General features: G+C 38.0%; 1 protein-coding gene across 2 annotated transcripts in view; it reads left to right on the top strand.

Moving 5' to 3' along the window:
- The window catches only part of LOC130082283 (phospholipid-transporting ATPase ABCA1), a 203,137-nt gene that overhangs the window by 110,957 nt on the left and 66,550 nt on the right, over window positions 1–25,630 (top strand). For both annotated transcript variants that reach the window (XM_056247087.1, XM_056247086.1), the window contains exons 22-31: window positions 3,777–3,979; window positions 4,816–4,879; window positions 4,985–5,187; window positions 9,986–10,034; window positions 11,998–12,105; window positions 12,279–12,311; window positions 15,166–15,305; window positions 18,677–18,804; window positions 19,306–19,404; window positions 19,488–19,680. In XM_056247087.1, the coding sequence (XP_056103062.1) occupies window positions 3,777–3,979; window positions 4,816–4,879; window positions 4,985–5,187; window positions 9,986–10,034; window positions 11,998–12,105; window positions 12,279–12,311; window positions 15,166–15,305; window positions 18,677–18,804; window positions 19,306–19,404; window positions 19,488–19,680 (1,220 nt within the window). The remainder of the gene's footprint in view (window positions 1–3,776; window positions 3,980–4,815; window positions 4,880–4,984; window positions 5,188–9,985; window positions 10,035–11,997; window positions 12,106–12,278; window positions 12,312–15,165; window positions 15,306–18,676; window positions 18,805–19,305; window positions 19,405–19,487; window positions 19,681–25,630) is intronic.

Genomic DNA, 25,630 nt, shown 5'->3' with positions numbered 1-25,630 from the left:
GCTATCTTTCTCTGCCTTTGAGAAAATGAAAGCTCAGACGGGCTGATCTTGAATTTCCTCCGTATGGCGTCATACGGAGGAAAGGTAACCTCCCCTTTCTCTGCTTTGCCCGCCCAGAGAATTTGGCTCGCCCATGAGAAAATAAGCTAGGAAGTACGAACGCGCAAGCGCGATTTGAGTTTTTCCTTGAGAGATATCATGGCTTGCAAACGAGCGAAGCATGGCAGTTGATCAGTGTTCGGATGTACAAATGAACACAAAAGTATTTTTTGGTTCCTTCATCCAAGCCTCTGAAAAAGTTAATTTTATTTTCTCTGAAAAAGTGCCGACACAACTTCCCAAAGTTTTGTATGGTCCAAAGATTTCACCGACGACTGTTTCCTCAACTTGGGCCAATACAAAGCTGGCCTCGATGAACGTCTGAAAATAAATCGATCGAGCTAACGTTACCAAGCAACAATTTCTGATGTGTAGCCTAATTGTTCTAGTTCAGACAGGTAATCTTTCTCTCAAAATCGTTCAATACTGTTTATGCATCAGTAAGTCAAGCCATTGACTAAAATATCAACTTCAAATCGTTTCTTTTAGTAGGATGAAAATAATCTTATTTAAATTGTGAACAAATTATAGACAGAAAGCGATCAAAGAACAATCTTTCCACACAGCGAAGCTCTTACTGTATGTACATCATCTTGTTTGCATTGGGGAAAGCATTAGAGAGAGTGCAGAAACTGCGTTGCAATGATAAGATCTTCAGGCTCGCGATCAACAGACTGTCATCTGCTTGCTCAATGCTCATCACGGCAACATTTTATGTGATGGGAATAGATCTAAATATTTAAAAAACTTCTCACGATTCGTTAATCTCGATAGCTGTAATAGTAAAAACGTATAATAGCTGTAGTAAAAGTATTCGAGAGAGTTTCACATGTAATGCGTAGCTATTTCATATGCAAGCATGTCAGCCAATCACAGCAGTGGCCGCGGTTACACTGAATCCCACAGCAGACACGCCCCTTCAAACAGAGCGTTCAAATCAGAGGCTAAAATCAGGCTAGGAAAAATGGCTTTTATTTCTAAATTATGACTATTTTTGATCTAAAAAACATACTAACATTATAAGGGCAACCCAGGAAACATAAAATAATAAAATAACCCCATGTCATGGGACCTTTAAGCGGTTCAAAATAACAAGGTTTATTTAACAAGAGCAAACAACACAAGAGTACCGTGTTGAAGGAAATATGGAACTTAAATATACAAGGTGATGAACTAAATACAGACAGGTGTGCTTGTTAGTGAATGTCCATGCCAACTAATAACTGGCGGGAAACTAGAACAAAGGAAACCGGAAGATGAAGAGAAACGAACTAAACTTTCTTCCACTTTCCTCCCTTACATTCCTTGCTACCCTTCCTTGGCACAACATTGATAGATGCGATATCCATATTATTTTAGGTTCTGGTATTCTGTCACGAATCAAGTCCAATGATGATGAGGAAGGCCGATAAAGCAGTTCAAAATAACAACAAGGTTTATTTAACAAGAGCAAAGAACACAAGACAGAGTGCATGGGACAAACAATACCAGACAAGGAAAGAAAGGAAATGAGGAACTTAAATAGACAAGGTGATAAACTAAATACAGACAGGTGTGCTCGTCAATGAATGTCCATGACAACCAACGACTGGCGGGAAACTAGAATAAAGGAAATGGGTAACTGAAGAGAAACAAACTAAAAATCCATGAAAGTGAAACTAGAACACAACTGTGACAAAAATAGTGTAAAACTAGTAATATTGTGAAATAGCTGCTATTGTAATATATTTTAAAATGTCCTTTAATCCTGTGATGCAAAGCTTAATTTTCATCATTACTCAAATTACATAATAATTTGGAACACAATGTAATCTAACTGAAATAATACGGATATTTGTGGAGTTGTACCGATAACATTGTGTTCCAAATTATTATGCTTGCGACATATCAGTAGGATTTCAGTACTAATGGTGCAATTTTATGCAAAAGGCATGAAAACAACTAATATTTTGCTAAAACTGAATGGAGATTATCAAACTATCATAAGATTTGTGAGTAATTTGCAGCACAAGAGAAATCCGTCAGATAAAGGCTTATTAAGGAAAATGTATTTAAAGGGCAACTATAGAAAAGCCACTGTTGAACAGCAAACATGTATTTGAAGCTGCTGGTGTCACTGGAGTCTCAAGAACCTGCGGTTGTGCGTAAAGTTGCATTTCAGCCACCTCTAACCAAAGCCAACAATAGAAATGTTTACAGTGGGTGTGTAATAATTTGGTACACAGTGTAAAATAATTTACGTGACATTTTAAAAAGGCTAGTTATTGCTTTAGTTCCACAGAACTTTGTTATTTTCTGTTTCATAGTTTATTGAGCCATTTTGCCGCCGTTGATGGATCACTGTTCCCTAATACAAAGCAACACAAATCAAACCAGTCATTTCTCTTTATATTTCTACTTCTCTCTTTCTATCTATGTATCTATATCTATCGCTCTCTAGTGCTGTTTATTATCTGGAGCTGAATGTCACACTGAATGGGTGTGTTGACACAGATCCATCTGACTATACAGTGTGATTTGTGTGTATCTGTGCCTGTAAAACCAAAAAGGTGTGCATTTCTTTGAGCCTTTCAGATTCTTCACACACAGCAGTGGCCAAAAGTGATGTCCGGAGGGGATATTTGTTTTATATTTAACTCTAAAACTTCAATTAAACCATCAAAATATGAGGAAAATATTTTATATTTTTTCAATATTTTAAATATGAGGGAAGAACAAAACACTAAACTTGGTCAAAGTATTAATCTTGATCAAATTATTTGGCAAACAAGGCAAACTACAGCTATAGATTTGATATTATCAAAGCAAGTGATTATTTGATACTATCAAAAACAAATGCATAGAAAAACAAAAATCTCACTGGAAAAAGAATACATTGACTACAGTATTTAATCAGTTACTAATATTTCGCTGGTTCTCGATTGTTTTTGCATGTGTTCATAATTTATTTGTATGACAACCTGGCCAAAAATAATGTCTACACAATTTGGCATGTTTCATTGCGTTATCACAAATACAACTATTGACTTAAAGCACAACGGTGTAAAATGCTTACCAAATCTTTAATAAGGGTGAATATGTCAATTTTCCTTGGCCGGACATCACTTTTGCCCACTACTGTAAATACAACTCTCTAAAAAAAAGAGTTAAACATGTTTTCCATTTCAAACCAGTCAGGTTTTATAGTCAAGTCACTCACAGTGTCCAGATCGTTGCTTTACAAGGTCCGACATCAGCATCTCTCAATATAAACACGAGTTTATTTGCCAGATTCTTGAGTTCTCTGGCTTTGAGAAGCGCAGACGCATGATATTTCATGATATTTCATGATATTTCTGCTCTCGGCAAGTCAAAGGACAGATGCCTTGAACTCCCACTTTCTCGTCATACAGACAGAGCAAAAATAATGCCGGCGCAGAACCCCACGGGTGTCTGGCTTCACTACGAGCTCCAGCAAATACAAAAGAGGGGAAACTTTTCTATACAGGGAGCGAAAGAGTGAGATCTGAGTGGCACACACATATAAAAGCGCCTATATATAGAGCACCCTGTTTTCCAGTGCACCTGCACTTCAAACACATCCTATCCCATTCAAATGTGAAAGAGCCCTTCAGAAATCCACGTTTGCAGCTGAACTTTGATGGTTTTCGCACTGAATGTGTGTTTCCGTCTTCTAGGTCGTACTATAATTCTGTCTACCCATCACATGGATGAAGCGGATATTCTGGGTGATCGTATTGCCATCATCTCGCATGGGCGCGTCTGCTGCTGTGGTTCCTCACTCTTCCTCAAGAAAAAATACGGTAGAGGCTATTACCTCACGCTCGCACGGGCCAATCAGGATCAAGTCACCACACAACGGTTCCCATCAATTAAAGAGGTAAACTGGCTAAGGCAACACTCACAATTCACACCACCAGTCAAACGTTTGGACACGCCTACATATATAGTGCTATTTCACACATTAAATTAAAAGTACATAAATTCCTTAGGTGCATTCTTTTCTTTCTTTTTTTGTTTGAACATTGAGTTTCTATGTACGAAGAACTCCATACGGTCCAAAAAAAAAAAAAGAAAACAATCAGTATTATTTATTATTTGTTAGTTTATTTATTAAAATGATAATACATAATGTAATAAATACATATATTTTATGTATTAAAACTTAAAATAGTTTATGTGCTTTTTATTCTTTTTAAAAATGTATATTTAGGTTTATTTCATTTCAGTTTTAGTAATTGCAATATTTGAAATGTTAGAAATTAGAAATGTTACCTTGACAACTAACTGAAATAAAATAAGTTTTTTTTTTTTTCATCTAATATTTATATTTTATTTTATTTTGGTTGTATTCAACTCAAATCAAACTTTATTGAGGGATTTGGGCAAATGTGTTGCATTATATCAAATTATATTGTATTATAATGTAATTAAAATATATATTCACTTATTTTATCTGCATTTCAATGTGGAAACAACAACAACAAAAAAACATTAAAACAAAAAGATTAATTAGAAATGAAGATATGCTTCAATGGCATGTTTCCCCTTAAAATAACATAAAAATAACAAAAAAATTAAATAAAATCTAGATGAACTAGTTGACGAGTCATATCCCATCCCTAGCAACCAACCACACGACTCTATAATTTAGTGGAGTAGAGTTTAGCATGGTCAAAAATGTACGTTTTTAATTTTGCATTTCATATTTTGTAGTGTGATAAATTCAGTGTGGATGAGGGAATATGCAGTGACAGCATCAGCAGTCTGGACCCACCAGGTTTACAGCTCACACACACACACACACACTCTAATAAACACACACACACAAACACAGTGTCATTATGTTTCTGTATAAATGTATTTTTATGTTCCTCCTGATCAGATGTGGCGGATCTGAGTCGACTGGTGCGACGGCACGTGCCGGAGGCCGAGTTTCTGGAGGTCGTAGGTCAAGAGCTGGTGTATGTGCTGCCCTACGCAGGCGCCAGAGACGGGAGCTTTGCTTCTCTGTTTAAAGAGCTGGACATGGAGAAAAGCACTCTGGGCGTCACTAGCTACGGGATATCAGACACAAGCCTGGAGGAGGTACATATAGGGGTCACATAGGTGACATTTACTCTTGTGGCCAACACTTTATGCAATAGTGATACATCTAATGCAGAGGAAGTTTCACCAATGCATCTGATTTGTATCTGTTTAAATTTCCATTTGCCTTTGATGTGCAAATGCTTACTTTAGCTACAGATACTTGGCTCCGGATCAATGTATCACAGACTATTTAATTATGATATATCAAAGATCATTACCCAATTCATTCCTTCAGTTTCCCATTCCTCTCTTCTGTTTTACTGTAAACACATCAGTTATGTGATATTTTCAGTTCACTTTAGGGTTTTTAAGAGAAAGAAGAAAGTTTTTAAGATAAAGAAAAAGAGACCAGCAAACCAGTGTGTTAAGTTGCACTTGTTTAGGAATTTAAAGAAATATCTCAGATTTATTGTGTTTAATGCTCAATGCTGTTGGTCACCTCAGAAAAGCATTATCATTAATATCAAATTTCATGATTTCAAAAATCATAGCGCTGGTAAAAACAGTAATATTGGGAAATATTATTCAAATGTAAAATAACGATTTTATGAATATTTTTTTTTGTGAATTAATATATATATATGTTTTTTTCAGGATTCTTTGATGAATAGAGAGTTCAAAAGAACAATTTTTTTAAAATAGATATCTTTTGTAGAATCATAAATGTCTTTACTATCTCTTTTGATCAATTTATTGCATTCTTGTTTAACCCTCTGAGGTCTAAGGGCATTTTTTCACTTTTTCCTTCGATTTTACAAATCTTATTAAATTCACCTTTTAAAGGTAATTACATAACATAATCCCACATGTTTTATATCAAAATGTGCAGAGAAAACCCAGCTCTCTTACTGGTGAGTTCACCACTTGTCCTGGAGAATTGTCTAAAGAGAGAGAGAGGGATAACCTGTCTCTAAAAGGTGAAAAATTTAAGTCCGATTTTTGAAATTCTTCAAATCTCTTGTGAAAACATACCATTACTCATGTGGACGAATTATTTTGGTCCTTGAAATGGGTTTCCCAAAGTCTTAGGGTCACAAAAGTAGTGTAATATATGAATAAAATAGTAGATAATGAATAATCATTGTCTAAAGTGACATTTTTGAAAAATCGTTTTTTAGTACAAGTTTTGTCTGTGACTCTACCTTCACCAAATGTTAGAGGGACTGAGATAAAATAGGACTAAAATAACTTCCTACTACATATCAAGCTTTATGGGATGTGTGCAAATGAAAAAGTAGCATTACAACAGGTCTTTCTTTCAAGCAAAATGTTTACTTTGTGAAAAAAACTCACTACTAACAATATTCACAAAATGTACACATTTTCATGTTTTACATGTCAAAAAAAAAATTCAAACCAAAGATGAACTATATATTAGAAATATATATATATATATATATATATATATATATATATATATATATATATATATATATAAACTTACCACTATTTACAATATTTACACAATGTGCATGTTTTCATGTTTCAGTTTTTCAGCTGTCATGCCATGCTGCAAAACAGTTTCTGTCCAGCTGCATGCAAAGCGCAACACCACACTCCCTGCATTTCCAAGGTGTGTCCTTTCTCTGGCCTTGGCTTTGGCAATGCTCACACCTGCTGCGACCTGTGGTGGCTTTTGTGGAAGAATCTGCTGCATGAACGGCAATTGGCACAGGAATATGACCTGCAGGTACCGGGACCGGAGCAGTGTGAAGAGGCTTACCACAGAGTTCAGCAGTCAGCTCCTCCATGAAAGCTCTGTGTGTCATGGGTGTTGTTTGCTGGGCCAGACAGAGTTCCTTGTGGAGGATGTAGCTGTTGGTGGTGGCAATGTCCAGAAAATGGTAAAACAGGTGTCTGTACCAGCGCATTGTTTTGTGTTGTGCAGAGTAATATTGAATGAGCTGGTCTGAATGATCAACTCCCCCCATGTGTTCATTGTACGCCAAAACTGGTGTGGGACAGGGGATTGATGTGTTTGTCCAAGAGCCATCTTGTTGTTTCACCCTCCTCTGAACAGTGTTACCAGAGTGTGCTGTGTGAAGTGTGGAGCAGACTGATACTTCTCTCGTGTCCATCCATTTCACATAGATGAGGGGCCCGTCCCGGATCCATCTTATGGAGCCTCTTTCTGATTTTTTTGTGAGGGCGTTATTTGTTGTCCGAGGGCAGTCCTTGCGGTTCTCCCTGTAGGTCCCACAGGCAGCAAATTTTTGCTCATGGAGAGCCCTGAAGAGTTTGGGGCTTGAATAAAAATTATCCATGTAAATGTGGTAGCCTGTGCCAAGGTAACCTGGTTGTACCAGGGACATCACAACATCATAGGAAAGGCCATGTCCAGAGGGGATGTCACTTTTGCCGGTGTAAACGGAAAAGTCCACTGTATAGCCATTCCGTGAGTCTGCCAAGACAAACAACTTGAATCCCCACTTTATCGGTTTTGCCTTCATGTACTGCGTCATCCCAGTTTTGGCCTTTGATGCAACCATTCTTTCATCCACAGCCACATCTCTGTGAGGATGATAAAATGACTTGCAGGCATTTTTGATGGTGTTCATCAGGGGTTTCAGTCTGAAAAGTTTGTCATGGTCAGCTGTGCCCTTTTTTTTGTCGTTCTGGACATCCTCTTCAGGGTCGCTAAGGTGAAGGTTCCAAGAAAGTGCTCTGTATCTGTCCCGTGGCATGATCTGCACTGGAAGTGGCAAAGAGAAGAAGTGATTCTGTCTCCAGTAATCTGCAATGCTGTCGAGTTTCACCATGGCCATGTACAGAAGCAGTCCAATGTACTTGTAAAACTCCCCTATGTTCACATCTAACCATTTATATTTCTTTCCCTGTGCCATTTGTTTAGCAGCCTGCTTGTTTGTGTTTTGGCACAGTGTTTGTATGATTTGTACAGGGAAGAAAAGTTTGAAGAGGTCGAGTGGTGTATATGTGGAAGTGGAGCTGAGCTGTGGCCCTGGTGTTCGAGCTGGTTGAAACCTGGAGACAGGGGGAGCGATGTCTGGGTCTTTTTCCGTCTTCCAAGACAGTGGAGCTGGCTGCTGTGTAGGTGGGGGTGCTGGTTGATGCTGGGCGTTACGGGACCTCTTGGCTGGCCGGGTTGGTGATGATGGCTGCTGTGTAGGTGGGGGTGCTGGTTGATGCTGGGCGTTACGGGACCTCTTGGCTGGCCGGGTTGGTGATGATGGTTGCTGTGTAGGTGGGGGTGCTGGTTGATGCTGGGGGGTACGGAACCTCTTGGCTGGCCGGGCTGGTGAGAATGACTGCGGTGTAGGGGCTGGTGGTGACCTGGTGGCAGGCACAGGTGAGGCTGCCTGTGTTACACTGGGCCCTGGTAGCTGTGAATCCTCTCTGAAAAAACACAAAAACATAAAGTTTACATCTCTCTCTCTCTCTCTCTCTCTCTCTCTCTCTCTCTCTCTCTCTCTCTCTCTCTCTCTCTCTCTCTCTCTCTCTCTCTCTCTCTCTCTCTCTCTCTCTCACACACACACACACACACACACACACACACACACAAACCAATCTCCACCTAACAAGAATGTGGAAGATGTGTGAGGATTTGACTTATTTTAACGTTATTCCAATTTATTACATGTGCTAGCTATCCTGTCCACCCCAAATCACAGCAAATAACACCTGAATGAGATGTGGGAATACTGTCTCTTCCATTTCAAAACTCCACAGAGATTTATAATTTTACATTCAGTATAAATATAGGCCTACTAAACATAAATAAAATTATATGAAAGATCAAGCCACATCTATACAAGTATAAACAATATGATAAAAAAGGTCAATGGCCAAACCATATCGATTCATCACTACAAGAGATAGGCCTAATGTTATTCAAATTGTGAATTGAGGTGAATAAATATTACATTAGTTATCATAAGGAGACCAGCAAGAACAGCCTACAACGTTACTATTTGTAAGTGTACCCCGGTTTTACACAAGAAAATAACTTTTACATAAAGTAAACACTTTGCTAAAGGCACAGTCAATTTGTCAAAGCAGCACAGCGCAGCTTATTTTAGCCAAGATGGTCACCATGCGAACGAGGTTTTTATAAAATAAATACGCTTACCCGTCCTCAACTGGATCTCTTCTGTGATCATAATCCTCATCTTCATCAGAAGAAAATCCATCAGGCTCGGAAACTCGCCTTTCATCCTCGTCGCTGCTATCCAAAATCGCCGCAAGTGCGTCTTTCAATGTCAATGTCTTCGCCATTTTCTCTCCTCGTCTTCTTCTTACTTTTCCTCTTCTTTATATATATTTTTGCCATGTTTTTTTCGCAGACTTTTTCTTTCGCGGACTTTTTTACTCTTTCTCTCTCCATGTCAGCTGGTATTTTCCTCACTGTGAGGAGATGGGAGGGTACTTAGGGATTTCAACCGCATCTATTGGTTGGTTTCACACAAAATGCAGACAGGCAAGCTAGCCCACCAATCACGCACGGTGAATGACCATCTTGTCTTCCCTCTTGCTCTCTGTGTGAGTCACATATGATCTCGCGAGAATAAGGACGTTGAAGCTGAGAATCTGTCGATTACGGCAAAATCAGAACCATTTATGTGTGCTACACAATCGCGGAGATATTAATAGAAACATTGAGTAAACATTGAGTTGACGCGCCCGCGCGTCATCCGACCTCAGGGGGTTAATAAAATAACATTTTTTAAAATAGTAATATTTTTTATTTAATATGAAGAAATTTTGTTGACAACTTGTAAAAAGTTGTGAAATTGTCCAGATGAAACTGCGGAATAACAAAACGTGTTTAATTTCACAGATCTTTCTGAAGGTGGCTAAAGACACAGGTGTTGACGTGGAATCGAATGGTAACATCCTTTGTGAATATTCACTCCATTTTACACTTTAACATACTGTATCACCATCTCCAGTAAGTTTATCTAAGACATATTTTAGGCTATGTTCATTGTTCACACCATCAGTCCAAATCCGATTATTTGTGTGTCCGATTGGAATCTGATCGAAATTATCTACTGTCCACACACTGTGTATCGCAACTGTTCAGATCTGAGTTGTGTGTTGTGTGGTTCTCTTTCGTTTTCCGGAATATCTGCACTGGTTTTGATGGCAATGATGTTGTGTTGGTAGGAATGTTCAAAAACGCAAAAAACGCAACATGGAAGAGGTATACAATACAAATGTTGTCTTATTTACAACATGACAATGTGTATCCGGCGCGCTGGACTACTACTGAGGCAGCGGCAGAAACGCATGCGTGCGTTTTATTCTGTGCTGTCACCTCTCCACCAGTCTCATAATTCAACATGTCTCCATTTATATTGTAATTTTCTGATTTTACATTTTACGTGGCCTGAGAAAATCACACAACTCACGCGAAATCCGATTAGAGCGGTCAGACTGAAACAGATTTACAGGAATTCGATTTTAATAGGACTTCAAACCACTTGAATGAATGTATGTAGTGCATGAATGTAGCTCGAAACGGATTTGTAAAAATTCCATTGCATGTGATTTTTTGCAGTTTACACTTGCTAAATACGATCGGATTCCAATCGGATATGTACAAAAATCGGATTTGGACTGATAGTCTGAACGAGGCGTAGACCATTTTCCACCCTTTCTTTGGCTATGTTCAGATTGCAGACAAATTCGATTTTTTATCAAATCAGATATTTTAAGGCAGACTGTTCGCTCAATTAATTGCAAGTAATCAAATAAGAAGTGTGTGTCCAGACATAACCAACATGTCTGATATTTAGGCCTAATTTAAGATTTTTTGTATTTGAATTGCATACAAGAATTTGGATTACACAGTTTACACATAAACAATCTAATAAACTTATTGTTATGCATATTTGTCAGTCATGTATATGAAACGGGTAAGATTTCTGATCATACTAATAACTGATTTTTTTTTAAAATACACAATTACCAGGTTTATACTTGTATCATCAATAAGTCAAATTTGTTTCAATCACATGCATTTTAACTAAATTAATATATCTTGTTCCACAACTAGACATATTTTAACCATGTTCATGCTTTATTGAATTTGATTAAATGCTTTTTGAAAATGATTATTTGTATAAAATTAAATAGATGCAAATAGTTACTAATAAACTGTCATGTTTTTTTGTTTTGTTTTTTTTGCATGCAGAAATATCACCTGTTTCTTGACTGACAAAATATGCACCTCATTAATTGTATTAGTTTGTTAAAACTGTGTAATCTAAATGGATGGAATTTTTTTTTATGCAAATCAAATTAATTGCTTAAATTTTCTTAAATTTAGGACTAAATATTTTTGAGTGCATGCCCTCTTCCCTCTTAGCTGCACTCACACACAATCTGTAAGTTTGCTGTTCAGTTCGATATAGTTAGAACCATATTAGCTGTCTTATCCTTCAGAAAACAGCCTCTTTGCAAAACTGTACAACATGGTGGCTGTAACAACTGTACTGAAATGTGCCACTCAAACGGATAAGATCAGACTAAAATTATCTGGGATCTTGTTAAAAATAATTGTAAACCTCTCGTTTCTAACAGTGCGATCCTTCAGAGTGATATTCTTTCTATTTAAGAGCCTTACGGTTCCTCTCAGATAAGAACGGTCCACTCGAATAAGAGCAGGGATGAAGTGTTGCAATTGTACTCTCCTGTCTCACCTTTGAGTGTGTGTGATTGTGTGTAAACGTGTGTTAATGCTCCCTCAGATAAGAACAGGCCAGATGAATAAGCTGGAAGTATCGCACCCGCACTCCTCCAGAATAACCTCTGCTGTGTGTGTGTGTGTCTGTTAATGTCTCACAGATAAGAAAGGAAATTTTGAACAAAAGCCCAGAAGCAGCTCAAGGATATCAGGAATACAGACTATCAGCTCAGTATTGGAATCCAAAGATGAAAACACTGAGAAAAATGGTACGCTCAAACATAAACACTTATACTGTATGTGTTCGAGAAAAAGAAGAAAAAAAACATACTGACCCGTTCATTTACAAACCAATCTTTTGTAAAATGTAAGTGATAGTAAGAAAATAATGACTTTGTTTAATATCTCTGCTCTATATTGTTTTCCCCTTGTTTTGAAACAGAGGTGAAGGTTAAACACACTAGTCGTGTAGAGGGTAAGTAAAAGATCTTCCATTTTTCCATCTGTAAACATGATCGGCGTCTGGCAGCTGTAGTAGTGAGCTACTGTACTATCATGGTGCTCTAGCTTCAAACTACTGGTTGTTTGCGGCATTGGCATGTTTTTTTGAGGCCAGTGCTGCATCTGGCGCCATTATCATAGGACACTAGATAGAGCACAATGGAATGGAACAGAACATGTAATTGTTGAGATAACTTTTCTAAAGATGAACTCTTTCTAACTTGGCAGCATCTTAAAATGTAAATTGCATGGTGCTATACACTGTAAAAACAATAAGATGTGACAGCGGCCATAATGTCTGTCTGATGCATGTGTACATAAGACCAATAATAACAAAATAACACATATGGAGTATAAGAAGCAAACTGCCCCTTAATGGGCACACGAGCGCCTGCTGTGATGGTTCAGTGGATTTTAGTGCTGCCTGGGTTCATTTGAAGTGCTCACATTTGTTATTGTAGACATAACTTTGACACAAATGAAATTCTTCCTTCAGTTTTCTGTGAAAATGCATAAATTGTAAAGTATTAATACAACACAACAGGCCCTGCAATAACAACACGTATCCAAACAATATAAGTGGCCCTACAATACTACTTATTATCATGGTACTCTTTGCTGTTATCATACCATGAGACATAATTTAGGTATTGTAAAAAAAAAAAAAAAATTATTAAAATAAATAAATAAAAACCTAGCAGTAACAGTCATGCAGCTGTAACAGTCAGGTAGCTGTAATAGTGAGATGTATAATAAGGGGCTTTTGCACCAGGTAGTTCTATGAACTTAGTTCTTGGAACTAGCCACCAGGGTGGTTCCCTTAGGAAACTTTTCCTGGTTGCATTCGCACCACCAGTAGGAACTCTGAAGTGACGTAAGCCGCGCAAGTTGTTGTGACTTTTATTTTGACGGCGCTGAGGACGCCAGCCAGAGCCTGAGCACACAGTGCTCGCATTCTCCATGGTCATTAGTTTACGATCTGTCTAACAGTCCTGTCTAATACGTTATTAGATAGAACGGTCATAAAAGTAGACAGTTCATGAAAAGGTATTAGCGTATGCCGTGTGGTTAATATCCAGTGTTAGCCTGGGTTTCCCCATACTGCCTTTGCGCAGCGCGATTTTATTCACGCTGCTAGGCAGTCTGGATACCATGGAATGGACCAAATTTTCGCCTTAGCGAGGGGACCAATCACAGAACGGGGAGGGAGCAGCAAGAAGATGATGACGTCTATGCGACACACCGAAGCAGTTTGTTACCTATGGATCAAACATGGCAGCAGACGCGAAGTTACCTTTCGATGCAGCCTTGGATAATCTTCCTCGTCTAATTTCTTTCGCTCTACATACGTCATCTGGTATAATTGAAACGATTGGCTATGAGCTACGTACAGGCGCATTTGATAGACATTCGTAGCACCCAATAAACGGCTCTGGGCATTCGTAAACCAAGCCTCAAATACGAGAAAATGAACATGTGGTTCCCAGACCACGTCTCAATGTCAATGAGACGTGGTCTGACGTTAGCCAATCTAATCCAGTGTCGCTAGCTGAGCAGAAATACATAATCATGTTTGGCTTGGTCCCCTCAAAGTTGCGTTGGATTTTCTCCTTCGCGTAAAGGTTAAGAGGCCCATTTATCACTCTTTTCCATGTTCGTAGAGTTAGTTTGTGGAATAAATATATAGACTATAAAGCTTTTTTTTTAAAAGAGCGGGTGCTGGCATAGATATCCATAATAAAGGCTAGTTGTCTCGTCCGCGCTAATGGCCAATGGAGGTCGACGTCCGCACCTGGCGGCCATCTTGTCACAGGCAGCTTGCTCACTCGTAACATTGTGTTTTAATGGTGCATGTACTTTTTAAATAACCATAACTTGCTACATTTTCTACCGATTTTCAAATGGTTTGGTTTGTTATAAACGTCAGAGATGTAGTTATGACACTGCATACTTATGAATAATAAGTGTATAAATAAATAATCATCCAGAATTATAGCCATGTTAATAACGTTTGTAAGAAACCAAACCAAACCAAACCAAACCAAATCCGTCAAGATTTCAACGAGATAAGAGTATTCGTGTTCGTGCTGATCACTCATCTTACATCAGGTACCACAGAGCCCGCCAGAAAGCTTGCCTGTGACAAGATGGCCGACGGTGATGACGATAGAGACTCCGCCGTAAGACATCTAGCCTTTATTATGGATATCTATGGGTGCTGGTGTTTCGCGTGCGTTCGGCCAATCATCGTACACTAACGTCTCGGATAGTTCCTATAGTGCTGGTTTAGACCCTACTCTGAAGTAGGAGCTAAAATAGTTCCTCCAAAAGGAGTTCCTAGAACTTAAAACATTCCTAGTTCCTGCAGTGCGAACACGCCAAAATCCGGGTACTTCCTCCAATAGTTCTAGGAACTATGAAAAGGTTCATCCGATGCGAAAGCCCCTATTGTGTGGCAACAGTAATAGTTAGGGTAGCTGTAACAGTAAAGCGGCTGTAATAGTGAGAAGGCTGTAACAGTGAGGTAGATCATGTAATAGTGAGAAGGCTGTAACAGTGAGGTGGATGTATTAGTTAAGGATGCTGTAATAGTGAGAAGGCTATAATAGTGAGGTGGATGTAAGGTAGCTGTAATGGTGAGGTGGCTGTAATAGGGAAGTGACTGTAACGGTGAGGCAGCTGTAACAATTAGGTAAAGCACCAGTGAGGCAGTTGTTACAATAAGGAAGGTGTATTACTGAGGTAGCTATAATAGTTGACACAATTGTAACAGTGAAGTATTTGTAATAGTTGTAATAACCCATGTGAATTTATTGTTTACGTTACAGACATCCAGCGCCCCATGTGTGCGAATGGCAAAGGGTCGTATGTCATCATGGGTTGGTCACTGATCAAACAGCAGTTTTTTGCTCTTTTTATCAAACGATTTCACCATGCCCGTAGAAGCAGAAGAGGACTCATCGCTCAGGTAATACCAACAGACATGTCAAAACAAATACACTGTAAATACCCTCTTCCACTCCTTTTCTTCCTTTAAGTCAATCTCACTATATTTTACATTCTGCAGGTGTGTAAATTTAATAGGTGTTATAGGTTTAGGAAGTTCTGAGCTGCAGCGTGAATCCAAGCTCAATTGATTAGCACCAAATGCATTGAAAATCAAAATACAAAAAATATAGTTGAAAATACGTCTCTGCGCTCATGAATATGTTCTTTAGCAAAGCATGAGATTGTCATTTTTGGTCAGGGAATAAAGAGCTGTATGCAATTCATTGCATGCATTAAATGAACACAACTAAATACTTTCCATGACTAAGGCAAAAAATATATCAAATATTTCAGCTACAAATTTATAGCTGTTCCTACTGGGTTTTATGAAGGCTGTACAGTATGTAAATACAGACCATGTTCTCAGCTCTTGGTCAAGTAACTACGATCATTGTGCACATTTTCCATTTTTCTGTATTGGCTGATGCTCGTCACCCTCGTTCTCTCAGGGGAAAGATGTTCCATTGTTTTCTCCTTCATTATTCCCGATGCGTTCTCCGTCTCCGGCACATTTACATTTTCCTCAGTGTAAACAGAGAGTGTTTGAATTGGGTGTTTGAATTAATTGGACAATCATGGAGTGTAATTAATCAGCTGGAGTGAAGCCGTGTCGTCGACTCCTATGCAGCCTGTCTCTCTCTCTGAGATTTTGTGTGCACTGGTTTCGCTCCGTCTGTCAGCGGAGAAATGGAATGAAAGGAGAACATTTGGAGAGATAGCAGAGTGGAAGAATAGAGAGAAATTAATTATGCTGGGAATGAAGGGTGACAGTGCCAGTTTTTGAAAGTGTTTAATTGAACCCTTTTACACATCTAACTAAGCCAACACAAGCACATGACACTCGTCTGCCAAAGAGAGACTTGCGCCACTTCCGCACGCAAACCTGCAGCTTTCTGCGACACTAGTGGCACCTAGTGGAATTAAAAATGAAGTATACTTTCAAACAACCTTGAAACGCACCTTGCGTGCCTCCCACAACTCAAACATCACAAACACAGGTCTTACGGGTGCTTGTGAAGGCATGTCTCAACAGGTAAATAAAAGGTCCAACATATTAGGAGTTTCTTTAACTGTGTTGCTATGTGTCATAAAAAATTGAGTAGGCTAACACTTTGTCTGCAAACGCAAGCGTCTCGCTTTTAATAAACCCATCCGGCGTATCTGCATTGGCCGCAGTTTTTGAAATGAAACGCCTCAACTGTTTGAGGTTTTTAACACTGGACACATCAAAGTAGACATTATAAACTGGTACGTTTGTCTTTATAAACAGGTGCATGATGATATTGTTTTGTACCAATCACTTTGATGTGTTCATGACATGTTAATCTAGGTCTAAGTAGTGAAATTTGGCTTGCATTCCTGTACCCGAAGTTGAATGTTATGGAAGCTTGTTTCCGCCACTGAATACAAATAAAAAGGTAATTGCGACTCTCACAATTTTGACTTTTTTTCTTGCAATTGTGAGTTTACATCTCGCAATTCTGACCTTTTTTCTTGGAATTGCATGCTTAATCAAGCTTCCATAGAATTTCTTTTCTCATGTAACGCTTTAGCGATGGTCTCACACCAACTAAACACCAGTCTAGCCAGAGACTATTTATATAGAGACATGCCACTTCATCAATCCTTAATACAACTATATAGGGAAAACCCGTAACGCCAAAGATGGCGGTTGTATGCACATGTCCCGCCCCTCCCGCTGGAAAGCCAATCGTCTGCTTTTAACAGTCAAGCCGGGAAACATTTAAGCCTATCGTCTGGTTCCACTGACGCATGCGCACAGTTTAGGTTTGCGACAGCGCAAAATACGTTACTGTTTGAAAAGGCGGCAGATTTGATATGCAGTGTATGTGTGAGTTGTGTAATATCAGACATCAGAAGTCTCCCGCAGATTGATAGCGGCTCCCTGATGCCCGCAAATTAGTTCAAATCTCCCGGAATCTAGAGCGAGCGACGAAGAGCTCGCACATACTGTGCTTCAAACTGTGTAGCGCGCGCACGACAGAGGGAGAGAACCCTTGCGCATGCGTAGTAAAAGTATAACCTGTGGGGGAAAAGGCGTTTTAAACCTTATTTTGGGGCATAGTTATCAAACTTTTTCAGCGATTTTTATCATATTTTACTGCTGTTTATATACATGCAGTTTTTATGTCCCGGTGACCAGTGAAACTGCAGTTCTGACTCTCTGCCCATTCATTTAGATAGGAACCTGGTCTTGTTAGTCCGAAATGGCTGCCCGGAGGCGTTGCCAAGATGGCGGCCGAGTGGCATGACTTGCCTAAAAGGACTTTGGTCTAGCTCTACCTGCTAAAGTAGCCACGCCCCAAACTCACTCTATTGATTGAGCTGGAAAGTGATTGACAGATCTGAGCGGACTACTCTCAATGTTTTGAGAGGGTTTTTTTGGTGCTCGGGGACTCAATGTTTGCACTTTTGAAAACGATAAATCTAATAGAAGGCTTACTAATAGTTTTCAATGAACAATAAACTAGGCTAAAAGAATGTATTTTCACTAGTGTTGGGTTAGAGACCACCTTATTTAAGTCCAAAAGGGGCAGAGTCGGACTCAAGTCAGAGTCCAAAAGGGTAGAATGTGAGTTGAGTCAGAGTCCAAATAAATACTACCACTGTACTCTCGTGAACGCGCGTACGGCTGTTGTCTGAAGCCAGTGATTATAGTTTATAAAGTTTTAAATATGGTTATTTTTCTCTATCCAATGCCATTACAAAGCTGGGAAGAGCCAGGTTACTATTTAATATAATGATTGCGGTTTGGATGAAAGAAGAACGTCATATACATGGCTTGAGGGTGAGTAAATTATGGGATAATTTTCTTTTTTGGGCGAACTATTAATTTTTAGACAAGAAAGGAGCGCACACTTTGGGTGTATGCGCCATCCCAGTCAGCGTGCAAGTACCGAATTTAATTCTCTTTTGCATCTTATTGTGCTCAAACTATTTAAAATCGCTTGTGCGTTTAAACTGCCAAGACTCAAAACACATGCAAATGATAGATTTTTGTCACAATGCAGTTGACATTCCCGTCAACTGTGCCGAGCGAATTTCACAGACAGTGCTGGACTCTGTTACACTCGGAAACATTTCCTAAAGGCTTGAGTCCGAGTCAAGAGTTTGTGACAAGTGCAAGTCAGTAAAATGTTGGGCTTGAGGGCGACCTCGAGTCCGAGCTACCCAAACTCAAGTTTTAACATAAAAAAAATCTTATATACTTCACCTTTAAGTGCATATGTAATGTGTGTGTGTGTGTGTGTGTGTGTGTGTGTGTATCAGGTTGTGATGCCGGCATTCTTTGTGTGTCTGGCTCTCATCTTCTCTCTGATTGTTCCTCCGTTTGTGGAATATCCCAATCTGGAGCTTCAGCCCTGGATGTATGGAGCTCCACAGAATACCTTCTACAGGTGCGCACATGTTAAGAAACATTTATTATTAACGTTGAAAACTGTTTTTGCTGCTTTATATTTTTGTGGAAACAGTGATAATTTTTTCAAGAAACTTCAGAAGAACTACAGTACATTTATTTGAAATAGAAATTGTTTGTAACATTATAAATGTATTTACTGTAACTTGAGATTCAGCTAAGTTAAGCAGCAAATCAGCATATTAGAATGATTTCTGAAGAATCATGTGACTGAAGACTAATTATGCATATTCAGCTTTGATCACAGGAATAAATTACATTTTCAAATATATTCAAATAGAAAACTGTTATTTTAAATTGTAAAGACATTGACCCAATAGTCCTTTTTTTTTACTCTATTTTTGATTTAAAAAAATGCAGCCTTGGTGAACATAAGAAACCTAATCTTACAGGCCACAAACTTTTAGAGTTAATTATAGTGACTACATTCGACACAATTTTTTTCTTGGTTGATAACAAATCTTGTGTCTGTATGTTGTAGTTTTGATGGTCCCGGTGTAGATCAGGTGGAGAAAGTGACGAAAGCTCTGCTCAGTTCACCAGGATTTGGAACGCGCTGCATGAGCTCCAACCCCATACCGTGAGCAACACACACACACGGTTATTAGACACACGGGTGGTGTGGTGTAGCAGCTGACCATGTGCTTTCTGTTCCCCCTTCAGTAAATTACCCTGTAACCCTGCGGGAGGCACTGATTGGTTCACTCCTGCGGTGGATCCATCCATCAGTGAGATCTTTGAGAAGGGTAACTGGAGCTTAGAGAACCCGTCGCCTGAATGCCAGTGCAGCACACCGCAACGGAGCATCATGCTGCCAGACTGCCCGCTCGGAGCCGGGGGTTTACCACCACCACAGGTCAGCCACACATTATTAAACGTATCAGCCTGGATTTAAAGTTCTTGAATTTGTTTTGCTGGTCTTTTACAATAGTTTAACATGCATCCAAGATCAAAAAGCACTTTAATTTTCTCATCATATACACAGAAGTATCAGCTCTTTTCTCACAGTGTCTGAAACGATTGGATCAAGGATTTGGTCTCTCTAAACCTTTGGATAAAGGTGTCTAAATGACTTAATGTAAAATCTTTACAAGAGCCTCCTCTGCTCTGATTGGTCAGATGGCACAGTGTGTTGTGATTGGTCGATCACTTAAAGCGCGTGTCGGAAACCAAATGTCCATTACCATATCTGAATTTCAGCTCTTCCTCAGCTCTTGATACATAGTTGATATGAACAATAATGATGGCGTCAGTTTTACCATATTCCAGGCTGAGTCCTTATCCTTTGGATTTGCATCAAAGTAGACTTGCTTTGGCAGCGCAAAAAAACAAAGTCTTCTCGGCATGTTGGCAAAATGAACCATAGCACGATGTCTCAGCTACAACTACAGTGTTTGAGGGTCAGAGTATGTTGTTTGCGAGCGGCCAATGAAGACCATAGGCTGGCACTATGCAGATTTGTTACAAACCTATATAGGTTTGTGCAGGAAGAAAGACTGAAATAACTGACGACTCGTTTTATGCAGTTCATAATCGCTTCTTTCGTTTTTGGGAGACAATATTTCCACTGTCATGCACTTAGCAGACATTTTACATTATTAAACAGCTATATTACACACTACATGAAAGGTGATATTCCAAAAAGCATAATAGGGGCAGTTTAATTAGGTGAGGCAGAGTATTGGACATTTTCAGATTGTATTGCCAATCATGGCTTGCTTATTGTCGATGATTTTAAAGTTGTTATTTTACATGGTCAACTGCATTTTTTTTGCACCGTGGTCATGCAATCTGTATACATTATGTGTATAAGGCCTAAAAATTATCAACATGATCAAAACGTTAGACAAAGGGGAGCTGGAGCGCTGCTGGTATCCTTTGTATCCTCTGGTGCTCTTGGAAGGGTTAATTGTTCATAAAAAAGAATTGGAAAAAATCCAAGTCCAGGCACTCAGTAGGATGCAAAATTAAAAAGCCTTTATTATTTTAAGGGCTAAAACATACGCGTTGGTGTTTTAATGTTTTAGCCCTTAAAATAATAAAGGCTTTTTAACTTTTGCATCCTACTGAGTGCCTGGACTTGGATTTTTTCCAATTCTTTTTTTATGATCAAAACTTTGCTGAAAAAAACAGTTGCATGCAATTTACTACATGCCTTTTGTTGTCTGATAGTAAAATGTTTTTTAATATAAATGTTAAAATCTGCCCCTTCGGGTCGTGGTTCATGTGTCTTTTTGCTGTGAAATCTTTCCTGATTTTTTATAAAGTACATCTAAGAATAACATTATATTGTTAGTAATATTTCAAGATAAACACTTACTGGAATGGGGTCTAATGTTGTTTTGAATTTTCATTTTTTATTTTCACTATCATTCTAACCAATCAAATGGAAGTGCATTTTTTCTAATATTGACATATACAACCGTATTATATGGTGTTACCTGTACATTTATTATGTGTGAATTGCCATAGAGAAATGGTTTGTCCAACCACTCCAAACAGAAGATAATGACCCAAAAGTGCATGATCATATCCAACAGTTTTACCACATTAAACATCCTGGTGATCTCATGACACATGCATTCATTATCATATGTATACATTTAGTTTTAACATCTATAGCATAACTATAACATCTCACGGACTACACGGTTCTCTGTCATATCAGCAGATATGCAAATCACTCCTCCACAACGCTGAGTATAAACTTAGAATTTATTCTGGTTCTCTCTCTCGATAAACAAGTTTTCTGTGAGTATACTGCTGAAAACACACACACACACACACACACTGAGCTGACCCAGTTTGCAAACATTTACATTTTACTGAACTCTTGATTTTTAAGCTTCGTAAGTAAAGTCCTAAACACACAGGAGATGTTTTGTCTTGAAACATAATCATGGATTCAGATAATGGAGGCTGGATGAATCTTATATACTGCCTCAGGGTTTTAGATTCTGTGCTTTAAATGCTGCTTTAATTAGACCAGCAGCAAACACACACACACACACACACACACACACATAAGAATACCCTGAAGGTTTGGGTGTGGAAAAAAAATAAGTATTTCTATTATTTATTTTTCTACTGTGTGCAACAACTGGTTTTCTGTAGAGTTCCTAAACTTTCATTTATATATATATATATATATATATATATGGCATGCTTATTATATATATATATATATATATATACTTTTTATACTTAATATATATTGTTTTCATTTCATGTAATCAAAGTGTTTCGAAGGTAAATGAAAATTGAAACTTTTGTCGTTAAATATTTTAAATAGGTGTGGGAAAAATTTACAAATTATGTTCTTATAATTTACATTTTTTTAGGTAGTTGCACCAGTTTCAGTCTAGTCGCTTTTTTATATACTTCTAAAAATCTTTTTGCCGTTACAACATGCAAGCTATGTAGCTGCTTGAATCTGAGCGTAGGAGCTCTAGGTTACCTTAGAAACGTAAGTGGTTTGCCGTTGATTGCTGTTGTGACACTTGCGAACAGCACTGAACACACACTTTGGCTGGTACAACTTGAAATATATTATTATTATAAACGTCTCATAAAATTCGGTATGCTGTACAAAAAAGTCATTTTAATTGGCTGCTTTTTTCTGCAAAAAGCTGATCTCTAGTGATAAATGTTATTGTGTTTAAATTTTATCGATCATTAGTTTGGTAAAGGGTGAGAGACCTGGCGAACCACAGTCAAAGATTTTTGCCAAAGAAGAGCAAAGTTTTGCAAAGTTTAAGCAAAGTTTTGATCATGTTCCCAATTTAGAGACCTTACAATATGTATTTCAGGTAAGATACAGTAGCTTTACAGTAGATTTAATATATATATATATATGCCTATATATAGAAATTTGGTCAAAGCAATATGATGTTCTGTTTTGATAAAGCAGGGAAAATTATAAACATAATTTAACATAATTATAAACATAATATAAAAATAAAAAAAAATAAAAAAAAAATCACGCCAGGCTTTCATAGGCACTTTTCATATGAACTGAACGAAAACAGAAACATATGTAGAGATCCAGATGAATGCTGCTCTATCAACAACAACATAAATGTATTTATTTATTATAAATAAATGTTGTTATTGTATCAACTATTCATCACATTGATACGTATTCATTAAACTGCGTCTGCAAGTTTCATAGGGCCTGAACTGAATGCATTCCAAACTTTACAACAAAATAAAATTTTTAGATAATGCTTTTTAGGTTTCATTCTTGGTTGTTGATAGTAATCATACAGTTCCTCCAAAAGTTTTCACAACACTGGTTTTAAAAGTAAAAGTGTGAACTATTAACTCACTTTTGTAGTTCCACGATCTGGTGCGTTTTGAGGAATTTAAAAGGAGGAATGTTTACATCATTAACCCCTTACTAGTCGGCCCCAATTTTGGCAAGTGAAGCATTCATGACATACCCAAAATAAAAAGGTTGCTGCTCTTAAGTCATTCTGAATAGACACATAACCAACATATATTTAGAAAGCCAACCCTTGAGAGTTTACATTTCAAGACTCAAAATTAATCAGACTGTTATTAATATTGAGATATATAAGCTCAAACATAAAAACAAAAACAACAAATATTAAGAACATATTTATTAAATGTATAAAAATATTATGTGAATTTAGGATAGCAACTTGAAACCACAACTAAAGTGTAGCCACAATTGTGGTCATGCTTCATTTAAAATCTGAGGATGATATTTCTAAAATTATGCATTTTATTAAGCCTATTGTGAAACCATGTCAGGAGAGAGTTTAGAGAAGTTTTATAGGATGCTAATATAAGATTCTCATCAAATATTTTATTGCCCTGTAAACACCCATTTACAGTCTCTGACTAATGTCTGGCGAGGAGAACTGGCCCATTCATGTTCTTTTCATTTAATCGACCAACCTTTCACACCTATGCCGGTATGAGACTTAATCTTCATTATTCTTTTATCCTTATTCTTTTGTTTGAATTCAGCCATTATAGCCTATATTGGCCATCTAAACCTCTCTGATTCCACCCTACATGATCAATCCATCTATTATATTAAGTCTTGTTAGAAAACAAACAATTCTTGGAACTTTAAATGCGAATTATTATTTTTTTTAAATGATTGTATGAAATGGAATAGCTTCTGCAAGCAGGTGCATTAGCACAAGTAGCCTCGAGCTACATGACACAATTTAATGTATTAATAGCTGGGTTTCAGTCACGTGATTATGATGACGCGCGAAATTCAGATGGAGGGCAGGGAGTGAAGAGCGCAATGGACGAGATGGAGGAAAGTCCGTACTGTACTACTTTACACGCTATTACAAGAGAAAGATATAAACAAAAAATCAAACATATGTTGGACGTGATCCTTGCGTTATGAAGAGGAGCGATTTTTCAACTGAATTGAAAGATTTTCCTGACATCGAGGCGGTAGATATCAGCAACTACATTGTCTTACAGACATACTTTGACTTTACAAAGTTCGGAAACGTTACACGTTACACAAACATAGCCACTTAAGTTGTATTAACTCACCTTTGACGAAGTGATCACTGCACACACGGGCATTTTCCCATCCGGCTCCTCCCGACCGCAGACGTAAGTTTGCAAGCCGTTTTCACGGAGTTTTTCAGTCAATTTCTTTAATTTTCCCCCCTTATGAACAACAACTTTTGGTACACGATAAAAACTCCTCGTGGTTTGATCGATTTAAGTAACCATAAACGATGCAAAACATAGGCATTTTGAGTTTGTTATAGTGCTTTCTAAATACAGCAAATCACTTCCTGCCCTCCATTTGCATTTCGCGCCATGGCAACGCAGTGGCGTGACGTCATATGAAAACAAGCTATATTACACTTTTATTCAAAGTTCACTTTAAAACAACATCTAGTATTTGTATCATATGCCGGTCGCGGATTAAAATGGTTTCAAGTCATGAAAAGATTTTGAAATATGTTATATTTAGCATTTCAGATGAAGCTATGGGCTAGCATTTCCTAGCATATGCATTCTGTAAACATTCTGTATTGATATGAAAACCCCAAATCGCACGAAAATCAAACACAAAACACATAATATTTCAATCGTGCATTTATTAGTTCCTTGTTTCGGGTGAAGAGATGTCAGTTTCGCTTTGTTATCACGGATGTCCAGTATGAGGAAGTGTACACATGACGCGTCATGCAGAAGAGGTCACGCTGGACCACGTGAGATGATTGACAGCTGTACAGCGAATGATATAGCTTTGAGGTCAAATGTGACGCGATTCAGGAAGAGAAGACACACATCTCGCTCCGTTCGCTGTCTGAGCTCTTTAGATCGCACATTTCAGTGGTAAATGAATAGAAATGTTATTCTTTATGAAGAAATATTTTACTAGCATGTGATAATTATTAATCATTTCTCCAAATATGCGCACCATTGGACTAATAGCCCTGGCGGATGCTGTATATTGTATGTATTTGAACACAAATAAACCGGAGAACACGAGAATTAATGTTTTATGAGTGATGATTTCTATTCAAAATAACGAACATTACAGATTAATTATTTTGCACTCCTGGCATAAATTAAGAAATTAATATCACTGCAAACCAGTTAAATCATAAACAGTGGTCAAACATCGAAGCTGTAGACTTCAACCTTTCTTATGATGCTGAGTTCGTCCAGATCAAGTAAGAGTGAGATGTTTTGACAAGTAATGAATTTTGAACAACACTAATCCGGGATCACCAGTGATCCCTGCCTATCAAAAGATGTTGTCTTCTGAAGTCATATGATGCTTTGAGTGA

The sequence above is a fragment of the Rhinichthys klamathensis genome, unplaced genomic scaffold, assembly GCF_029890125.1.
Source record: "Rhinichthys klamathensis goyatoka isolate OS25496 unplaced genomic scaffold, OSU_Roscu_1.1 h1tg000042l_1, whole genome shotgun sequence".
Classification (NCBI taxonomy): Eukaryota; Metazoa; Chordata; class Actinopteri; order Cypriniformes; family Leuciscidae; genus Rhinichthys; species Rhinichthys klamathensis.
The sequence above is the reverse complement of the archived record's forward strand: the minus strand, read 5'-3'. Positions and strand labels throughout refer to the sequence as shown.